Raw genomic sequence first — 19,791 nt, forward strand, 5'->3', positions numbered from 1 at the left:
TTATTGATGCAGATTAGTGTGGATTATTAGAATGAAATATGGCTATCATTCACTGAAATGCTTCTGTAGAATCTAAATGAAGCAGTGAATATCTGTCCTGTATAGTTTTTTGGTTTTGCTTTTATTTTGCTTTTGTTTATAATTTTGTGTGCTGTTTATTCTTTTCTCTTTGTTTTTTGTACTCAATCAATAAAAGTAAAAAAAAAAATTAAAAAGAAAAAAAATATAAACCAGTAGAATAAAACAGAAAACTGTGGAATAAAGCAAATTAAGTACAGCATGTGAGCGCTGTTATTATGGGGGTTTTGCAAAATATCTGGCATTTTGAAGATGAGGTACACATGCAACATACTTTGCTGGGATAACAAAGATCTTCCATTAGGCCTAGAGAACCAAGGACAGGTATGCAAATCTTATAGGTGCTACATAGTTCAATAGTAAATTAAAACGCTAGATACCACAGTGAGCTATGATGTTGTATTAACATAATGGATAGACTCAGATTCATTCATTCATTCATTATTCTTCAGAATTATATTTTCTTAACCTTTATGCTTGTTCAAGCAGCCATGGTTAATACAAGCCATGGCTTAGCATGATGTGTGAATCTAACCGTTGTTCTGCTACACAGAGTTAAGATTTAGTTTTACATAAAGTTTCTGGACCATATTCCTAACTCCAAATAATACCTAATTAAGCATAGATGCCAACAGTTTTCAGGTTTGCAGGCCCTACTTTGGCTCCCACACTACCCTAGAATCCTGAATATCTTACCAATTAGAGTTTAAAGCAAAGTATACAAACTTAGAATTAAAGAATATTTGAGACCAGGAATGTATCCTGAATATTAGAAGTGGATGGAATTCAGAGTACTTAGACACAATGTCCCTCCCCCCCCCTTCAAATCTTCTGGATTTTAGCAATATAATTTAGAGTACAGGAATCATTTTATTGTTGTGAAACATATGGGAGTTGGACATCCTTGATGATACACTGCAAATTAGTCAGAATTTCACCAGTAAATTCTGATTTTGGACTAAGCTGGAAACAAACCAAGAATCTTTGTGGTCTGAAAGATCTATTCCTGCAGTAGCTCCTTGTATTTTTGTCTACTTTTATCTATGTATATAGAGACCATATAGCTGAAAATATACAATTCTCCAATCCATTTGTATGAAGAAATTGTGTTTGGATGAGAACCTGAAAGGTCCTCACTGAAAAAAGGAAGATGCTTTATGGAGATTTAATTTTTTGCCAACATGCTGAATTTTGATGACATCTTAAATTGCTGGTGCTGAGCAAAATATATCCTTTGGGAACATGCAGTTGCTATGCAGATGGTTGTTTTTCCAGTTTTAACAATGTTCTTCCTAACATGTAGCTATAGGAAAAGGAGATGGCATTTCTTTTCTCATGGTCATATCTACAACTGCCTTAGCTTCAACAATAAACACATGCAGTTGCTGAATTTACAGGAATCGGACACCCAGCATTGCAGCAGCAGGCTCTTTTGCATAAGGGCTCCATTCTTTTGTCACATATTCCTATATCATTCCCAGCATGTCATGTCATGAACAGCATTTCTGGAAGCATCTGTCACACAGGCGAGATCTCATTGTCATATGTGCTTGCATTGTGTTCTCCTGCTATAAGACTGGATTGAAGACAGAAGGTTTTTAGGACCCAGGGGGATGACTGCTATCGTGTGGAGAAGCACACACACTCATCCTATCCAAAAATGCATAGCCCCGTGGAGGCAGAGCTCGCTCATTCACAGTTCTTTAGAGAGATCTTCTGTTGAGGCTGAAAAGAGCAAACCTGTCTTCCACCCATCCCTATCTACGAGCAGAGAACCTCATCCAAGGTGGAGCTTTATGGCACTCTAAAGGTATTTGAGATGCATCTTTTCTATGCTTGCAGTAGCTTTTGTTTCTTCCCGTTTCGCTCTCTCTCTTTTTGTTGCAATGCCATGGCTGCGGCATTTCAGCACTATCTTACGTGGACAGCTCTTGTCTGCAATCCATCTGCTCTTAAGCGATTCCTTCCCCCATTACCCAACTCTTCTTCCTCATTTTCCTGTGGCTGTTTTTCTTTTAAAGTTCCATAGCTGCTAAAATTGAGCATCTTGAAATTCTCAGAGGAAAGAAGAAGAAATAAGCACACGTGCACATGCATGCACACGTACACACTTATCTATCTAGGAGCCTGAAGTGAGGTAGTTCAGTTGAAGGTTACAATTTGGAAAACAAAGGTCAACACGTAGGAGAGTTGGAATAGTGTGTGGGTGGGTGTGTAGAGAGGATGGAGTGCAGCTTCTCTCAAGAGAAATGGGGCAATTGTAAAGATCAGGAGGCAGAAGCTGCTCTTAAACAATTTGCTGTCTGCTTCCATCAGTCTTACTAAATCTTAAATTGGAAGAGATGCTGAAAAAACCAAAAAGGAACAATTGAAATCACTTCTCAATGAGAAATTATTATTATCATCAGTCAATAAAGAGGAGGGTGAATCTCTTTCAGCTATATTCCCTTTTTTACTTTACTGCAGAAAGTAAAGATTTATTTTTCCCCTTGTGAGGTATAAAGATCAAGATTTTAATAAATATAACCAATCTAAATGCAACAAAATAATGCAATTATTTTACAATAGATTTCCAATACTGGCAATCTTTTCTTGGGCTTTTCTTTGAGAAAAAATGGATAGAAACAATAATCTAAAGTTAAAGAACAGATGGCTGGCCTTTGTTCTTAAATAACCAGCAGTTGGCTTATATTTGGAAGGGACAAATGAATATGAGACACACACACACAGAAATTTCCTGTGGTTCCATGGTATAATGAGATGATAACACAGATTGTCCTAGTACATTAAAAGTTAGTGCAGTGCCAACAAGTAAAATGATGTTATGTAACAGCATGATGTCATGCAGAGCAGGCAAACGTATGCGTTTTCTCTTTCAGCTAGTAACAGGCTATCATTAAACAATTTTTTTTCCTGGTTTGATTTCAGTGATTCAGCTCATGTTGTGCCTTTTATTTTTACATGAAATTATGGCAGATATACTGATAATTCTCCTGTTTTGTTGACTCATCCCTGTTCTGAAAATCAAGAACCAGAGAATCAGATGTAGGAGAGAGATTTTAAAGAGAGAGAGAGAGAGATAGAAAGCTTTATGATAATCTGATTGTCATTGCATGGATAATAATTGTATTCCTTTGGCTCTTCAATCTTTTTTTTTTTAACTAGATTAGCAAAAGCACATCTATATAGTAATTAAGCATAGTTTGGGAATTCAAAACTTCAGAATTGGGTCTTTGGAACTATCATTGATATAGTGATATTAATTGAGAGGTGGATTTCCTACATGATTCAGAACCTTTTTATCTGGAAAGATTTGCTCGCTTTATTGATAAGCAATTTATAACTGATGATTTCTAAACCAAAGAAAGTCTAGTGTGAAGTTTCCATAAACATCTTCATATCAGTGTGGTATAGTGGTTTAGAGCCAGCATAGTGTAGTGGTTTAGGAAGGGCCAGATTTAAACCACAGAAGCTCATTAGGTGACTTTGAACCCATCACTCTTCTTCAGCCCAACATATCTCAGATAAGCTAGTTCTATGTATGTCATATTGTGCTCCTGAACAAAAAGTGGGATATAAATCTAACAAACAAACAATTATGGCAAGATCCTGTTGAATAGCTCCACTTAAATGGTGAGTCACTGATGTAATTCATTGCAATAATAGACATACCCTGAACTTATAATAATGGCAATAATCAGTTATTGCTACATCATAAGATATTTATATTTGATTGATATATTCAAGTATTATTAGCAGGTATAATAGTAATCATTATGTCAAACACTTCCCACCCGAGAATAAATAATCAAATATTATGCTAGAATTGCAAAGTAAAATCACAGCTTTCCAAACCTAATGATCTCCAGATGCATTGGATTTAGGTCATTTCTAGCCAAGTTGGGGAAGGCTGTACTGTTTGAAGTGACAAAGAAACATAACAGAGGACTAAAAACATATAAGCTGAAGAAATTTCATAGTAGTAAAACTTTGTGCAAAGCAACAATGGGCAGGTAGACCTTTGAAAAATGCATTTGGTTTTCTCAGCCAACCAATCTGAAAATTAATTTTTGAAACTTTTTTTGTTGATAGTGCTATATCTTCAGTAATTTTCTGCTTGATGCCTGTACTTGTTAAATTAATGTTCTAGGCCTGGTTTGTTTCAATGATCTCAACTATAATAAATAGAGATGGAGTCTTGCAAAGAGCATTAAAATAAATAAAAATTAGAAGAATGGCGCAAAGTCAGAAAAAGTAGAAAATAAGCCTTATACCTTCAATATTTTAAAAAATCAGCTATTTGACCTGAGAATTCTATGTCTAGGGATAAATACATTAGTTTTGTGTAGACTTGTGAGTGGATAGACAATCATGCTGGGAAGTTTGATCTGAATCATTTTTTGATTTTGTGCCAAATTTGTTGATTTAGAATCATTATACAGGCTACATTGCATAGGAAAATAAAAGTGGTCCTGATACAAAATGAACTTTTGTTATTATTATATACCTGTATTCCCTGTCTTAATATTAGATGATTTTTTTCCCTATTTCATAATATCTTGAAGTCAAACATCTTTAAACACTTTCTTTCTTTTAAACAGATTTCTTTCTTTTTTTTTGTGAGAAGACAAAGATACCATAGGGTTTTGGGGTTTTTTTGTGACTGCAAAATGTTCAAAATCAATAACTATAATATTTAGTCAGTTTCCAATTAAATACTGAATATATCTTCTCAGAAGTAATCTCTATAGGATTAAATGGTGTTTACTATGAGGCAAATGGATATCTATCTATCTATCTATCTATCTATCTATCTATCTATCTATCTATCTATCTATCTATCTATCTCCTTTGAGTCAGCATTGACTCCTGGCAACTGCCTGGGAAGTTCTTGTAGTTTTCTTGGCCGGATTTCAGAAGCGGTTTGCCCTTGCCTCCTTCCAAGGGCTGAGAGAGAGTGACTGGCCCAAAGTCACCCAGTTGGCTTCATGCCTAAGGTGGGCCTAGAACCCCCAGTCTCCTGGTTTCTAGCCTGATGCCTTAACTGCTACACCAAACTGGCTGTCTAAATGGATATATGTTTTATATGTATTTATTTATATATTATATTATAAATATAATATATATTTATATATGAATATATATTACCTATATTTATATAGGTTATAGATATATTGTTTGCTGCCTTGAGTTATATATATATATATATATAAAAAGATGGGATAATAATAATAATAATAATAATAATAATAATAATAATAGGATTGAAGGCTAAAGCTTTGTTTGGTTAGTTAAGATGTAGCAGTTTATATGGTTGAGGATAAATGTTAATTATTAAAGCTGAAAATTAGCTACACTTTAGTTTAATTGCTTTATAGCATTCAGGAATTGTTATGAATGAAACAACTCTAGCAGGCACATTTCAGTCACTAAATGAGCATATTTCTATGGACCAATAGTAGTTTATATTCAATAATGCTTTCAGGAAACACCCTGCTGTTCAAAGGAATATTGATTATTCTGGCTGCCTACATATTGCCTTAAGGCCAGATGTTAGTATGAAAGAACGGATGTAAAAATGAATGATGCATAGTGTTTACTTTTTGGTAATGTTATATGCACTCATGTACAACAGGGTATTTCACAGAAACAGCAAACCTGACATTTCATTTACTTTTGTGAAAAGTTCTAACTCCGTGATATGCTAGCACATGTCAACCTGTTAGATGCAGCCAGAAATATTATCAACTGCCATCCCTCTTCCACACTTTCATTAACTTTTCTCTTTTTCTTTTTACCAGCTCCATTGGTAGAACTCCACATTTCCAAAAGATTACAAAACTGGTTAGCATAGGACAGCATACACTCACTAATGGATTTCTACATCAAGGTGTACAGGTGACATATAAGTGTAATGAGCAAACAAATAAATAATGACTTAGCAGGGCTATCTCAGGGCGGGCATTTGAGCTGTCCTTTTTGGATAGCTGAAATAGCTTTGATATAAGATCCGTTTATATTTTTTTCTAATCTAATTATGCATTTAATAATTCATTTCTAATATTTGACTGACAGTCATGGACAAATAACAAAGTCTTCATCCCAAAGTTTTTAAAAATCTTGTGTCAGACCTATTTATCAATGTATGCATTCTTAAGGCAGATTAATGTAGTTAAAAGTATAGACTGTGCTGTTTTTAATAATTCCATTTTTATAAGTTTTGGTCACTTTTTGGAGGTCTGTTAACTAAGAAACATACAGTGGATAAATGATTTTTGTAACTGTTGTATTGCCAGTTCAGAGTTAATAATGGCAATTCTGCGCTGAGCAAGATCCAAGATTTCATGGATAGCAAAATTCAGTAGGCCCAACAGTCTTTTAAACATCTTAACCTCTGTTGTTAAAAGAGCGCTGCCCATCCTGATTGTTAAGCTTTACAGATCACAATGTAGGAGATACGTGCAGTTGCCTCTCCAAATTGTGGTCCATGGTTTCTGTGGAGAAGAAAATATTTATGACTCTAATCAGCATTTCTAATTGAGACTGTGCCATTCAGAACAAAACCTGTCTTTTCATTTAAAAAATTAATTTGCAAAGATGCATTACTAATGTCACATATAGTGGAATAAACAAGTGAACAAAATTTAGGAAACCAAGCAAGATTTGTTATTTTGAATAGTTCTCGGGACCTTCAGGAAAACCATCTTCTCCTTTTATGCCTCTATGAGCTCTCTGCTTTGGCCTGTTTTTTAAAGCCAAGGAAACTTGCTATTCACTGACAATCAGAGATTTTTTCCAAGCTAATAATATAGCTAACCTTTAACAGTATATATGTATTTTGTCTCAAGTGTCAAAATGTTCTATGTATACTCCATTATGAGATGGCAAGATGCAATAAAATTAAAACTTTTACTAAGAGTTCAGTCCATATCTACTCTTCTGTAGATAAGACCCTTATAAAGAAGAATCTTGTACTTCTAAAACATGTTCCCCAAAACAGGAATATCAGTTATCTCTGGATCCGGACTCATCTCCATGTTTATCGGGGGAACTCCCTTGGCTTCCCCAAGAAGGAAGTGTAGAAGAGGAGATCATTTTAGATGCAGGCTCACTGTTTCTTGCCCTGAGCTGTTGTTCCTTTGGAAGTGATCAGTTTTTTTGCCATCTTGTGAGTGAGAGTGACATCTGGGTTCAGATTCTATAGGTGGAGGATCCTGTGCCTGACTAGTATCAGTCTAAGATTCTACCTATAGTCAAATATTGTATCATACTTGAGGAAAAGATTTTTAAAAATCTGTTCTGTGAAGTGAGATGAATGGATGAGAGAGTAAGAAAGAGAGTACAAAAGAAGTGACTGTGCCATTTGCAGACTCAAATATCAATGACAGTCTTGACTGGTGATCATCTGCTCAGACGTTCTGTTTCTTCTGAGTACATGGTTCAAGCCTAAGCTGATTGATTTAATTGTTTATTGTTTATGATGAAAGATTGAGAAAATTAGTGAGGATGCAAGGCTGAAAAAAAGTTCTGAATCTGGGACAGAGCATTATATAGTAGTTCATGAACAGATCTAGGGGGAAAATGGACCTGAAAGAAAAGCAAAGAAGTGAAAGATACTAGAATGAAAGTAGAATGATTTCTCTTCCAGTAGTCATTCCACTTTCACTATAGTCTCTTCTCCCTTCCCTTCCCTTCCCTTCCCTTCCCTTCCCTTCCCTTCCCTTCCCTTCCCTTCCCTTCCCTTCCCTTCCCTTCCCTTCCCTTCCCTTCCCTTCTTTCTTTTCAAGTGTGAGTCTTGTTTGAAGAAGTATGGGAAGAATGAATAGAAAGTGGATGTTAGGAAAGAGGAAGTGGAAGCTGCTTGCAACAGAATGAAGAGAATAATGACACAAAAGTATGTGGTGTTATGCTAATGGAAAGTAGGAAAAAGGAATGGTTAAGATTAAATGAGACAGAAAAAATGCAAAGGAACTTTGATGAAAATATTAAAAAATGAAATCTTTAGGAAATGGTTCAATATGGCTCAGGGAGTAACCCAATGAAATGTAATATCTCTTTTGCTTAATGTAATGCATGGACAAATGTATAATGAATGCTCAGAGATAAGTCGATTGTGGACATGGATGTTTGTACATTTTTCTATATAAAGGATGCTGTATTGTTGGGTGAGAACCCATGTGAGCAGCATCAAATATTGTATAGCTTGTATTATGCAATTAAGAGAATGGGTCTGAAAATCAATGTATGAAATACCAAGATAGTTGTGTTTAACAGGAAAAATTGAGTGAACAGTTGCATTTGCTATAATAGCAAATAAAGAAGTAAGTGGATGTGAACCTTGGTAATGTATTTGTTACAAATGGGAAAATGAATGGAGAAATGGTAAGAAAGATAGTGGACAGTGGTCTGTTACAAGGAACGAACGTTTGTTGAAAGAAGTGAAAATGGCTATATGTAATAGAGTCCTTCTGCCCATTTAATTTCTAGGAAAGTTAGAGTTGGGTAAGTCAAGGGAAAAAATCAGAAATATAAGTTGAAAGCAGCGGGAATGGCTACTTAAGAAGAGTGTGTGATAAAACAAGAAGTAGAGTCAAGAATGAATGGATGCTGAATGAATGTGGATTGAATATAAAAGTGAGTGACTAGTACAAGAGAAGTCCTCTGAGGTGACCTGCTCATTTAGCGAGTATGAATGAGGATCTAAACATAAAATAAATACTTGAGGAAAGACTAAATAGGTCAAAAGGGGAAGACCAAGAAATTCATAGTTAGGTGGAATTGACGAAATCCTCAAAAAGTTTAAATAACAAGAGGCAAAATATGAAGTGGTGAGTGGATGTGATAGAAACAAGGATAGTTGCTAGAACAGAAAGATATGGAGAGATATAGTGAATAATGGTGTAATTTTTTTCTCTTATTTCCTGTCTTCAATTTCTTTAGTGTATTGTTTATCACTCCTTTTTTGCACTTTGTCAAAAGTTGTTGATCCTAATATGGGTATGTGGATTTGTCTTCATTAAAGAGAGGTAGGGAATAGAATTAAATACAGACAAATTATATGAATCCTATATGTGCTGCAGTTCAAAGACACATACACACATGGAGACATTTGTTTCCACTGAGAGGATTGATCCCTTTTACTTTCTGCACTGGAATATGTGGAAAGTTATGGGAGAGGTGGGAGTCCAGGAATCTCTCCAGAAGGGACTGATTGAATCACCTGAATGTATTCATGATTAGGTGTTTGTGTATGTCTTCAATAGAAATCTTTTCCACTCTTGCTTAAGAGGAGATTCACCAGGAACAATTATGTAGATTGCACTGCTATGTTTGTGTGGTTTTCTAGGAAGGAAGGAAGGGAGGAAGGGAGGAAGGGTGGGTTCTGGAGCTAATGAAGCTATTAAATGTTTAAAAAAAATTCTGATTGTTATGCAGTAAATAATTCTTATGCATGATGAAATGAAATGTTATATACTTACAAAACTTAGGGAAACTAATTCAGATGCAAAGTGTGAATGTGAATATTTGAGAAGCTAAAAAGATTGCTATTATTGACAACAAGCTATGGACCTCACTGAGGGATACCAGTGTTCCTAGATCAGTTTTCTCTCAGACTGTTTTGTGAAAGTGCCTATTAACAAAAAAGTTCCTACTCGAAAAACAGTGGCTTGCGCACTGCACAAAGGATATGTGCAAGGTACATGTATGTTTGTTTCATATAAATTCCTCTCCACATGTTTGAAAGAATAATCTCTTATTGAGAGATAGTAAGAATTGTATAATTATCAAAAGCTGTTCTAACTCTTTGGAAATTGTGATCTCAACTGGAATGAAGTTCCAGTTAGCAAGAAGAGGCAGGAGTTATTTTGCAAAATGTGTTCTTTCTTATTATTCCTCAAAATACACACATCAGACCCTTAGAGTTTTCCATTCTTGACTTTATTCTTGTTAAATAACAAATGACAGCATAATACTAAATATTAAATCAATGTTGATGGTTCAGTGAAATCATATTTTTATCATGATGTATGCAAGGCACAGAACGATGGCATTGTATTATTGCATTTGAAATTGTTCAATTTTAATCAGATCAACACTGGCAATAAAAAAGGGAGATAGAGGATCTTGAAAATGTGCTTATTCAGTTTTGGTTTATTCACATATAATTGGTGATTTTGATCTATATATTTGTTTTACAGAGAATGCAAATTATTACCTTGGATGCATATCTGGGGGTATGAATGGAATACCTGTGAATTGCTTTTTTTTCAATATAATGCAAGAGATAAATGCACTTGAATGGATCACCACATACTCTTAGTCGAATGGGACCATTGTATCTTCTGATCATATTTCTGAAGCTAAGGATTTAGAAAAGCAACTTTTGAAGACATGACCCATTTGCATACTGGACTCAGTCCAGAGACTATAGAGAAAGCCCGTCTGGAACTTAATGAAAACCCAGATGTTTTGCACCAGGATATTCAGCAAGTCAGGGACATGATCATTACAAGGCCTGACATTGGATTCTTGCGTACAGATGATGCCTTCATCCTGAGATTTCTCCGAGCCAGAAAGTTTCATCAAACAGATGCCTTCAGATTATTGGCTCAGTATTTCCAGTACCGTCAGCTGAATCTGGATATGTTTAAAAATTTCAAGGCTGATGATCCAGGGATCAAACGAGCTCTGATTGATGGATTCCCAGGAGTGCTAGAAAACCGTGATCACTATGGCAGAAAGATACTTTTGCTGTTTGCAGCCAGCTGGGATCAGAGTAGGTAAATGTAGATAGTGTACTTATCTTTTTTTTAATAAAATGTTCATTAGCTAATAATTCATCACATTATTGGCAATCCAATTTTTTTTTAATATGAAACATATTCAAATGTTGCACTGATTTGCCAATTATTTGAATGATCTAATATTCAAAATGATAAATGAAGAATGTACTTAACTTTTGCTTCAGATGTGTATTTAATATTTCCCATGCATCCTTCAGATTTCAACAAAATGTTTGTAGGAAATATTTCATTGCCTAGTATATTATACAATTGGTCAAAATGTGATATGATTATTGTTACCAAAATTAAACTACTGTTTTATTAGAATTGGGAAGATATCTTTTTAAAAACAATCCTTTTTGTAATTATACTTACACTGTAACATTGTTTACAATATCATAGTACTGGTCAATTCTATATGATTACAAAAGGTTTGAATAACCCAGGTGTCAAGGGAGAAATGCTTCTTTGCTATAACCAATCTTTCCATAACAGCTGGTGCCCATAAATTCTGCTTTATTCACCCAAGAGTTATAAATGTCAAATACTTAACCATTTGAACTTGCATAGAGACTTGGATGGAAAGGGCAAAGCATTACTGTTATGGGAAACCAAGGAAGGAAGGAAGGGAGGGAGGGAGGGAGGGAGGGAGGGAATCAGAGTAATGATTTTAAACTTACTGAATGGAAATAGGTTTTTAGAAATGTATTTACCCACAAATTCTATTAAAATGAAAAGTTATTTTAAAATGTTAATCCTGCCCTCCCGTTATTGCAGTAAATGGATGGTCAAAGAATAACTTATAGGCATTGTTAAAACAAAACAAAACACCAGTATCTTTCTGCTTCTCACATGTTTATTCAAAAGTCTGTTGCAAGTTTCAGTTAATAGTAAAAACAAGCTTTGCAAAATCTCATGCTCTACTTTTTATACTTCTATATTTTATTATTAAATACATAACTGCCAAGACTTCTGCCTGTAGTATGCACAAAAGCATTTGTGACAGGTTGAAATCTTTAATTCAGAGCAATTATATTTTGATTAAAACAATGATATCTTTTAGTCTATAGGATTAATAAAAAAAATTGGTGGTACAGGAAAAAATCAGCTTTAAACAAATCAATATACTGATACAGTAACTTAGGAAAGTAAAAAGGAAGGGATGAAGGCACCTATTATGGGTGAAGTACATCTAGTTAATCCAGATCAATGCTCTTTTTTCTGTTTGATGAGTCACACGTTACACTTCAAAATAGGAAACAAGAATGTATGCAAAGTAGTGACTGACAAAATATAAGTTCCATTACTATCATTTTCTGCCAGGATTAAGACAATTGTGTAACTGGTCTCTAAAAGTAAAGATTTTCGTCCCACTTTTGCACAGCTTTCAGAGACTTCAGTGGCAAATGCAGACACACATCTTTTCGCTTGCCAAATAGCAAAGACAATATGAATGAGCAGATTACAAGAACATGGGGAAAAAGATTAGTAGACCTCAGAAATTAAACTCACATGAAAATAGCTCTGTAACCAGGTATTTAAAAGGTTTACCACACAATCCATTCAAATACAATATAGTAGTAAATCACCACATTCTTTAATGGGCACGTTGAATTAGATCAGTGTTTCTCAACCTTGACAACTTTAAGATGTGTGGACTTCAACTCCCAGAATCCCAGAATGCTGACTGGGGAATTCTGGGAGTTGAAGTCCACACATCTTAAAGTTGCCAAGGTTGAAAAACACTAAGTTAGATGATACAGACAAGTGAGTCAAGCTACATGGATCCATATTCAGTGCATGTATTGGTTTTTCCAATTTTGTTTCCGGGTATGTATGTGTTTTTGAAGAAAATCTGAAAAAGCCGAGTGTTTATTTTCAAAACGAAAGGAAAGAAAATGAACGGAAAAAAGAAGAAAGAGGTGCATTTTTGTATTATATCTTCTAGGTATGAGAAATGTGTATCAGTTCCTAACAGATAAGCTCTGGGAAAAGGAAGTTGGTGAGAAATAAATTCATGAAAATGATTTCTGGAGAGATAAAGAATGGTTTCATGTTTGGTTTTATCAGGGTATAGGATGCATTAGTTCTTCATGATTTGTAGCTTTTCAACATCTGCAAGCACCAAGATCAGGATAGACTCACCATTACTTTATTTTTACTGCACGGTGATTAATATTCCAGTTCTAAAGAAACTGGAGGAGTTGAAAACATAATCACTGATGAAGCACTACCTCTGAGTTTGCAAATTTAGAGGTGGGCAAATTTGACAGTTGATGAGTGGCTGCACTGGGGGCAGCAAGGGCTGCTTGGGGGTGGTGACACAAAATAGGCAGGGTAATAACACACATATGGGTAGGGGTGGAATTTTCCCTTTTGGGGGAATTTGGAATATTCTTTAATCTTTTTTAAACTTCTGATCTGAACTTAGACTGTATTTTTATGCATTTCCTATCTCAAAAGGTGATCAACTGCCAGCATTTTCAGCAGTTAGGGATAAAGCAAATACATTCAGAAGTGATTGTGGGAGTCACAATGGGCACAGTCCTGTGTCCCATCTTTCCTTGTGGCTGAGTGCATTTCCCAGTGATCCAAAGTTGCTCACTTCCCCACCCCTTTTAAGATAATGGATATGCAATGGGTGGGGTCACCATAAGGTAATATCACTTATAAAATTTGCTTTTTCTCACTGAACTCTTCAAATTGAAAAACTTTGGAAAACAGGTGATGTGCCAGATGCAAAATGCAGAAGTTCGGATCCAAGTGATAATACAACTCATTCCTGAATGCCCAAAGAAAATGTGGGCTTGCATTACAGAAAATGAACCTTTTCCAGCTGCAATGCAAAGGACTTTTGTAATTGAAGTAACTTTTCAAAACTGATATGGGATAGGGATAAACTGTTCAAAGAAAAGCAGTAAAATAAGAAAAATATGACTTAGGTGTTCTTTGAATCCCAGAGACAAAGCAGAATAAATCAGGTCCAATAGTTGTACCAGGAATTATGTGATTGTGACAATGATACCAACCTCCAGCAGGTGCATTCACCTGGTAGAAACAATAATTTAATCAATTTGTTGAGAACACATTGTGCAGGTTTAGGGTGGGGGGAAGGTAGCAGGGAATGTTTATAGAGATAATCTGATGACACTAAAGAGGAGATGGGATTAGGAAGAAGGAAGAAAAAGATGCTGGCCAATATTTCTAAGCCTGACTTTGATTAATGGCATGCAACAATCTATTTGCAAAAATAGATGTTAGGTTTAACTTCTGATTTTATTTATTATTAGTATTAGTATTTTGCTTTAAACAGAAGCTATGGGGATTGGAAGGAATTTTCATTGGGACCGTAGCATCAAGGTAAAAACCATTAAAAAAACAAAACAGAACAAAACCTTTTACACTTCTTTTGAAAAAAACACAGCTGATATTTTAGGTAATCAGATGTAAATAAACTATGGAGCCAACAAAGGTAAAAGTAATCTGAATTAAATTTAAAATAATTGTTCATAACACTTAGACTAGCTATCTCCTATCTAGTGCCCTTCAGATGTATTAGATCACAGTTTCCCTCTCATAATTCCCTACCAAAAGCTTTCTGAATCATGGACATTGCAGTCTAATACGTATGCAGACATCATGTTGGGAAAGCTGCATTGAATGCTATTCTTGTGTCCATCAGCAGAATTCTGATAAATCATTTGCAGCACTTTTCCCAGTTTGTTAATTTTTTTTAGAAAATTGCAGGTGTTAGGTGATACTTCCACGGATTGGAAAGATGCATTAAGTCTTAGGATACTATTCAGGACAAACAGGAACCAAAACAGAAGAAAGATATTAATTAAATCATCCAAAATTTAGGCTCCATTTCTCCAGATTGTCACTTGGTAAAAGTGATGACTGTATTCATAATTTGTAAATCAGGCATGATATACCACTTTTAGAGAAGTTGTGGTCTGAGTAGACTGATATTAAGGTACCTTCAGAGAACGTTAGATTGAATAGTCATTTACAAATATGTCTTTTATGGGAAACATGTGGATAAAGAGCCAGTTTGCTTTAGTGGTTAAGGTGCTAAACTAGGAGCAGGAAGAACAGTCACCCAGTAGGGCCATTGTCTCTCTTAGCCCTAGGAAGAAGGCAATGGCAAGCCACTTCTGAAAACGTTGCCAAGAAAACTGCTTAGGGCTTGTCTATGTAATCACTAGGGGTCAACTGATGTAAAGGCACAAAGTAATATATGTGGATAATTAGAGGGCATCTGAGCAGGATTGCAGAACCTATGGCCCTTAACAGGTTGCTCAACTATCATTCCCATCATCTGTAGTCAGGGATGCTGACAATCTTTGTTCGGTTACACCTGGATGTCTAAGGTTCCTCAACTCTGAGGTTGAGAGTGTTTACAGATTATTGGCAGCTTGTCACTTGCATTTGGACAGCTTACATACAAGCTACTACCAAGAATGTGAAAAGTCAAACAACAGCATGGTTCAGGCTATTTTGAAGAAAAAAGGGCCCTCTGACATCAAATATTTCAGTCTTGCTTCAAATATTCATATAAATTATTACATTTTATACTCATATTTGCAGTGCCTTTCCTCCTGAAATTCTGTTAATATTTCAAAGAAGTTGAAACTCTAGATGAGGTGAAGACAATTCCATTATAGCCTTGTTGCTGATAATGTTATTGACAGCTAAAGAAAAAGTGACATACCACAATTAGACTCCCTTATTTTGTCAAGGTCTCCCATGAAGCTAAGTTTCTCCATGAAGGAAGCTTTGCATGAATTGTAAATCAAGCATTCAGAAGGCCTTTGTTTGTTATTGGAATATCTGGCATTCCTTTTATGTTGGTTGCCCTTAATTTGGTCTGATTGTTCAAGCTATAGTTCCAAAGCAATGTAGACTTGATAAGTCATATTACATTTACCACATTCAGCTGAGAAAAGCAACTCAAAATAATAATTTAATTTCACCAGGACAAATTGATCTCAAGATAGCATTTTTAGGGTCCAAAATATATCCTATGTTATGTATTTTATTCATATAGTATGTGGAGTATCTTGTATTCATGTAATTGAGTCTTTATAATCAAAATACCTATAGAATTACAGAATACATATGCAACAGGTATTCTGTTATGTTCATAAAAGCACACACACTCTAAAGATTCTGCAGAGCTACCCATATTTAGAAATCACAATGGGTTAAAGGAATCCAAAAAGCTAAAACAAATACACACAGTGAAAAGTTATCAGGTGTTAAGGTTAGAAAGTGGTCTGAAGTAGCAGGTGTCTCCCTGAAGTACAGGTGTCTGTCTTAAGGATATTCCTGGATCTTGATTTGTCATTAGAATCCATGGTTACTGACATGTCTAGGAATGTCTATTTGCAGCTCCAACTGATTTACCACAGTGTTGATACCTTAGTAATTTCATGTCTTACTTATTCTAATGTACTCTACACATAGCTGCTCTTGAAGATGATGCAGAGGCTTCAACTGATGCACAGCAATCATGTTCAATTACTGAGCAATGTGTAAAATTAACATGTTACCACATCAATTCCCCATGATTTCCAAAGACTACCTATTTTCTCCTGAAACTACTGCAAACTACTGTGGATGACATTTAAGGTTGTGAATAAATTGGAGTCCAGGTATTCATTGGAATAGTTCTTACAATATGTATTAACCCAGCTTTAAGGTACCTGGTGGAAGGCTTGCTTATCATGCCACTGATGGACAACATCTGAGTGACTGCTTTGTTTTTATTTTTATGAAGGATTCTTGGATTTTGAGAACTGTAATCTCAACACATCTGGGTAGCACTACTTGGGGAAAACTTCCTAAACCACAAGGAATATCACAGTTCTTCTGGGTTGAGACAGGAACAATTTCAGTTCCTTAAGAATAGCCTGAAACTATTCTGGTGGAGAGTAATTTTCATTACAATAAAGTACAGTTTAGCACTTCAGCCACTTTTTAATGGCTGGGCATAATTGTATGGGCATGTGTAACTACAGGAAGCAAGAAATGCATAACTGTAAATCTAACCACACAGAGTCAAGTAAAAGCAGAGCATGCTATTGAATTGTTTTACAGATGGTCCTTGTTTATCGACCACTCATTCAGTAACCATTTCAACTTACGATGGTGCTGAACAAGTAGTACTTATGACCATTCCTTGTACTTACATCAGTTGCAGCATCCCTGGGGTCACATGATCATGATCTGGGCACTCAAAACCCAGCTCACAATTATGATATCACAGCATCCCATGGCCACATGATCACAATTTGTGACTTTCTTTGCCGGTTTCTTACAAGCAAAGTCAATGGGGAAGCTAGCAGGAGGTTGCAAATGGTGAACATGTGATGTCCTTGCTTAACAACCCGCAGGGATTTGTTTAATGACAGCAACCAGCAGTGCCAGAATTTCCATCGTTAAGAAATGCAGTCACTTGTCATTGCGCTTTATGACTGAGTTGCTTAGTGATGGAAATTCTGGCCCCAATTATTGTCGTTAAGTGAGGACTACCTGTATTTATTAAGTATTTTATTTGATTTTTATAAGTAATGTGTGATCAGTTAAATAAGATTAACTCTGATGATTAAAAAGAAAGGTCAGGATTTTTAGAATAAAATGCAAAGCATTATAAATTATGATATTAAAATAATTAGTGATGAAAAATGCAAGCATCTATATCTAATCCTATCATGGATAGTGAACTATTATTTTTCTATACTTGTGAACATTAAGTTCTTAATTACTGGCAACCTCTTAAGAAAAAAAAATGCCTTTCCCAGCCAGACAATTAAGAATTATATTTAGAGCACAGTAATAGTCAGAAAGGTTAATAAGATACAAGATTAAATGAACAAAGAATAATATATGAAAAAATAACATGAGTGAAATTATGCCTGTCTACATTTTATTATCAGTTTTAATATTTCACTTCTGATAATTTGATCAGGTAAAGACAAAAACCAGTGAGATAGGAAAAAAAAGAGAGAACAAATGAACTAATTAACAGGGAATGAAAAGATGAACAAATTGAAAAACATATGGAAATTATATTGGAAAAATTGAGAAAGGGTGGACACATTTTTCCAGGAATTACTAGGATATAATGTCATAATTAAAATGACTCATACTGACATATTCTCTAAAGATTTGGTTAATTAACTTGACCAAAGTTGTATACTGACATGTGGAGTGAGTCTTCTGCGCTCTTCTTTACAAACATTTCGTGCTATAGGTACATAAGTGTAAGAATGGGGCCATTAGGGAACTTTCCATTTCCCTCCATGCACTAAGGGCATATATGTGAGGTCAGTGCAGCAAATTAGGGGAAATATTGAACAGAAATGACATAACACAAAAGTATACAGATCTGGAGAGACACACAGTAAAGTGGAAACACCCATATCTAAGTTACATAAAACATATCTTATGGCACTGCTATTTGATTATTAAGTGGTTGCTGATGCTGTCTGAAATATACATGAAGGGATCTTTGAAGGCAACAACTTTGAGTTGTTTTCAGTTTTGGCCATTCTGCTGATGAGGGATGTCCACCAGCAGAACATGAAAGCAGATGAAGTTTTGGCACTTTAATTTCTCCTCTAGGGCCCTCCATGTGCTCTGGAAGGGCAGTGGACTCTCCAGAGCAGATTTTCAGAGGTATCAGGGGTGAGGGTGCAGGGAAAAGGAAGAGTGATTCAAAATAGCCATTCTTCCTGTTTTGCTGGTGAATGCCATCCATTAGCAGAATGGCTTTAAATGGATACAAGAAGCATATGATCCTTTGATTCAGTGATTCAATTCAAAGCCAATTTGATCTTATCTCTGAATCAAAGTAATGTTCTGAATTGAAGTGACAATTTAATTAGAACTGTTGAGCAAAATGGATGCATCTGAAAACAATTCACTTCTAACCGTACATGCTTACTGTATATGCATTTTAATGTTTAAATCATTTTAAGTTAAATCAAATTGATTCAGCTGGCTTTTGATTCAGTAAAAGCTTCAGATCAAATTAATAATTTCAATTTAATTGGTTAAACAAAGCAAATCATTTGCAAGATTTGAATCAGATTAGATCCATTCACACAGGCCTAACAAATATAATCAAAAGCATATGAATTAAACAGAGTAAGTATATGGAGGGGTACCATGTCTGTTGAAGTTACATGCCATCATGGGCTTTAGAGATCCAATTTTTAATGTTGATTGGGATTGGTAATAAGGAAAAAAACTTATATAGATTTTTTAATCTGCTTCATGTAACTTTATGTTTCTAATTAATCTTATAATATTTGGTTTTGTTTATATAAGCTTATATAAACATACATTGAGAGTCAGTTTGGTGTGGTGTTTAAGGCACCAGGCTAGAAACCAGAAGACTATGAGTTTTAGTCCCACTTTAGACAAAGCCAGCTGGGTGACCTTGGGTCAGTCTCTCTCTCTCTAATCTCTCAGTCCTAGGAAGAAGGCAATGGCAAACCACTTTAGAAAATCTTGCCAAGAAAACCACAGGGACTTGTCCAAGTAGTCATCAGGAATCAAGAAGGACCTGAAGGCACAATAAACAAACATATATTACAGTTCTTTTTGTTGTTCTACATTTATAACAATTTTGTGTCAACTATTAAGGCTGCCTTATACTAGCTAGCAGCTGAATTTAATTTTCTTTTTTCTAATCTAGATAAAAATTGCTAGATGCTACTATTTATGTTCTCTGTTGTACATCATGATGAAAAGTCCCACAAAAACTCAGTGAGAAACTTACTAATATAATACTGGCTAAATCTGATCCATTAGGAAGTTTATAGATCTATAAAAAAGATGTGTTTATATATAAACAAGTTCTAAACATACTGATCTAAGGATGTCAATGCTGATTTTAATTAAAGAAATCTGGAGGAAT

The 19,791-nt window shown here is 35.1% G+C and overlaps 1 protein-coding gene across 1 annotated transcript in view; it reads left to right on the forward strand.

Annotated features, from left to right (window-relative positions):
- Positions 1-10,470: 10,470 nt before the first annotated feature.
- Positions 10,471-19,791, forward strand: part of CLVS1 (clavesin 1) — a 44,763-nt gene continuing 35,442 nt past the window's right edge. The window contains exon 1 of the mRNA XM_088130783.1: positions 10,471-10,859. Within this exon, the coding sequence (XP_087986909.1) occupies positions 10,471-10,859 (389 nt within the window). The remainder of the gene's footprint in view (positions 10,860-19,791) is intronic.

Source organism: Python bivittatus, unplaced genomic scaffold, assembly GCF_059951505.1.
Source record: "Python bivittatus isolate LINGU-HERP-01145 unplaced genomic scaffold, Pbiv_v1 ctg000840_np1212, whole genome shotgun sequence".
Lineage (NCBI taxonomy): Eukaryota > Metazoa > Chordata > Lepidosauria > Squamata > Pythonidae > Python > Python bivittatus.